Consider the following 414-nt stretch of genomic DNA (forward strand, 5'->3'; position numbering starts at 1 on the left):
GAGGGCTGGACGCGCCTTCCTTTGGGGGGGAGGGGGGGGTTGAGAGCAGACGCCATCAGTAGGTTCCAGAGTGAACGCCACCCCTGCCACCAATCAGTAGGGGCCAGAGTGAACAGCACCAGTAGATTCCAGTTCAAAGCCACCAGTAGGGGCCAGGAGAACTGCCACCAATCAGTAGGGGCCAGAGTGAACAGCACCAGTAGATTCCAGTTCAAAGCCACCAGTAGGGGCCAGGAGAATGCCACCAGGCGGCAGGAGGAGGGGGAGGGGGCAGCAGAGCCAGGTCAAGCGCAGACGCCATCAGTAGGTTCCAGAGTGAACGCCACCCATCAGTAGGGGCCAGGGTGAACATCACCAATAGGTTCCAGCTCAAAGCCACCAGTAGGGGCCAGGGTGAACACCACCAGTGGGGGG

The 414-nt window shown here is 60.9% G+C and overlaps 1 protein-coding gene across 1 annotated transcript in view; it reads right to left on the reverse strand.

Annotated features, from left to right (window-relative positions):
* Window positions 1-93: 93 nt before the first annotated feature.
* PPP1R10 (protein phosphatase 1 regulatory subunit 10) overlaps window positions 94-414 on the reverse strand; it is a 17,015-nt gene continuing 16,694 nt past the window's right edge. The window contains exon 13 of the mRNA XM_035892084.1: window positions 94-161. Coding sequence (XP_035747977.1) covers window positions 94-161 — 68 coding nt within the window. The remainder of the gene's footprint in view (window positions 162-414) is intronic.

Source organism: Egretta garzetta, unplaced genomic scaffold (assembly GCF_000687185.1).
Source record: "Egretta garzetta isolate BGI_Z169 unplaced genomic scaffold, ASM68718v1 scaffold720, whole genome shotgun sequence".
NCBI lineage: Eukaryota > Metazoa > Chordata > Aves > Pelecaniformes > Ardeidae > Egretta > Egretta garzetta.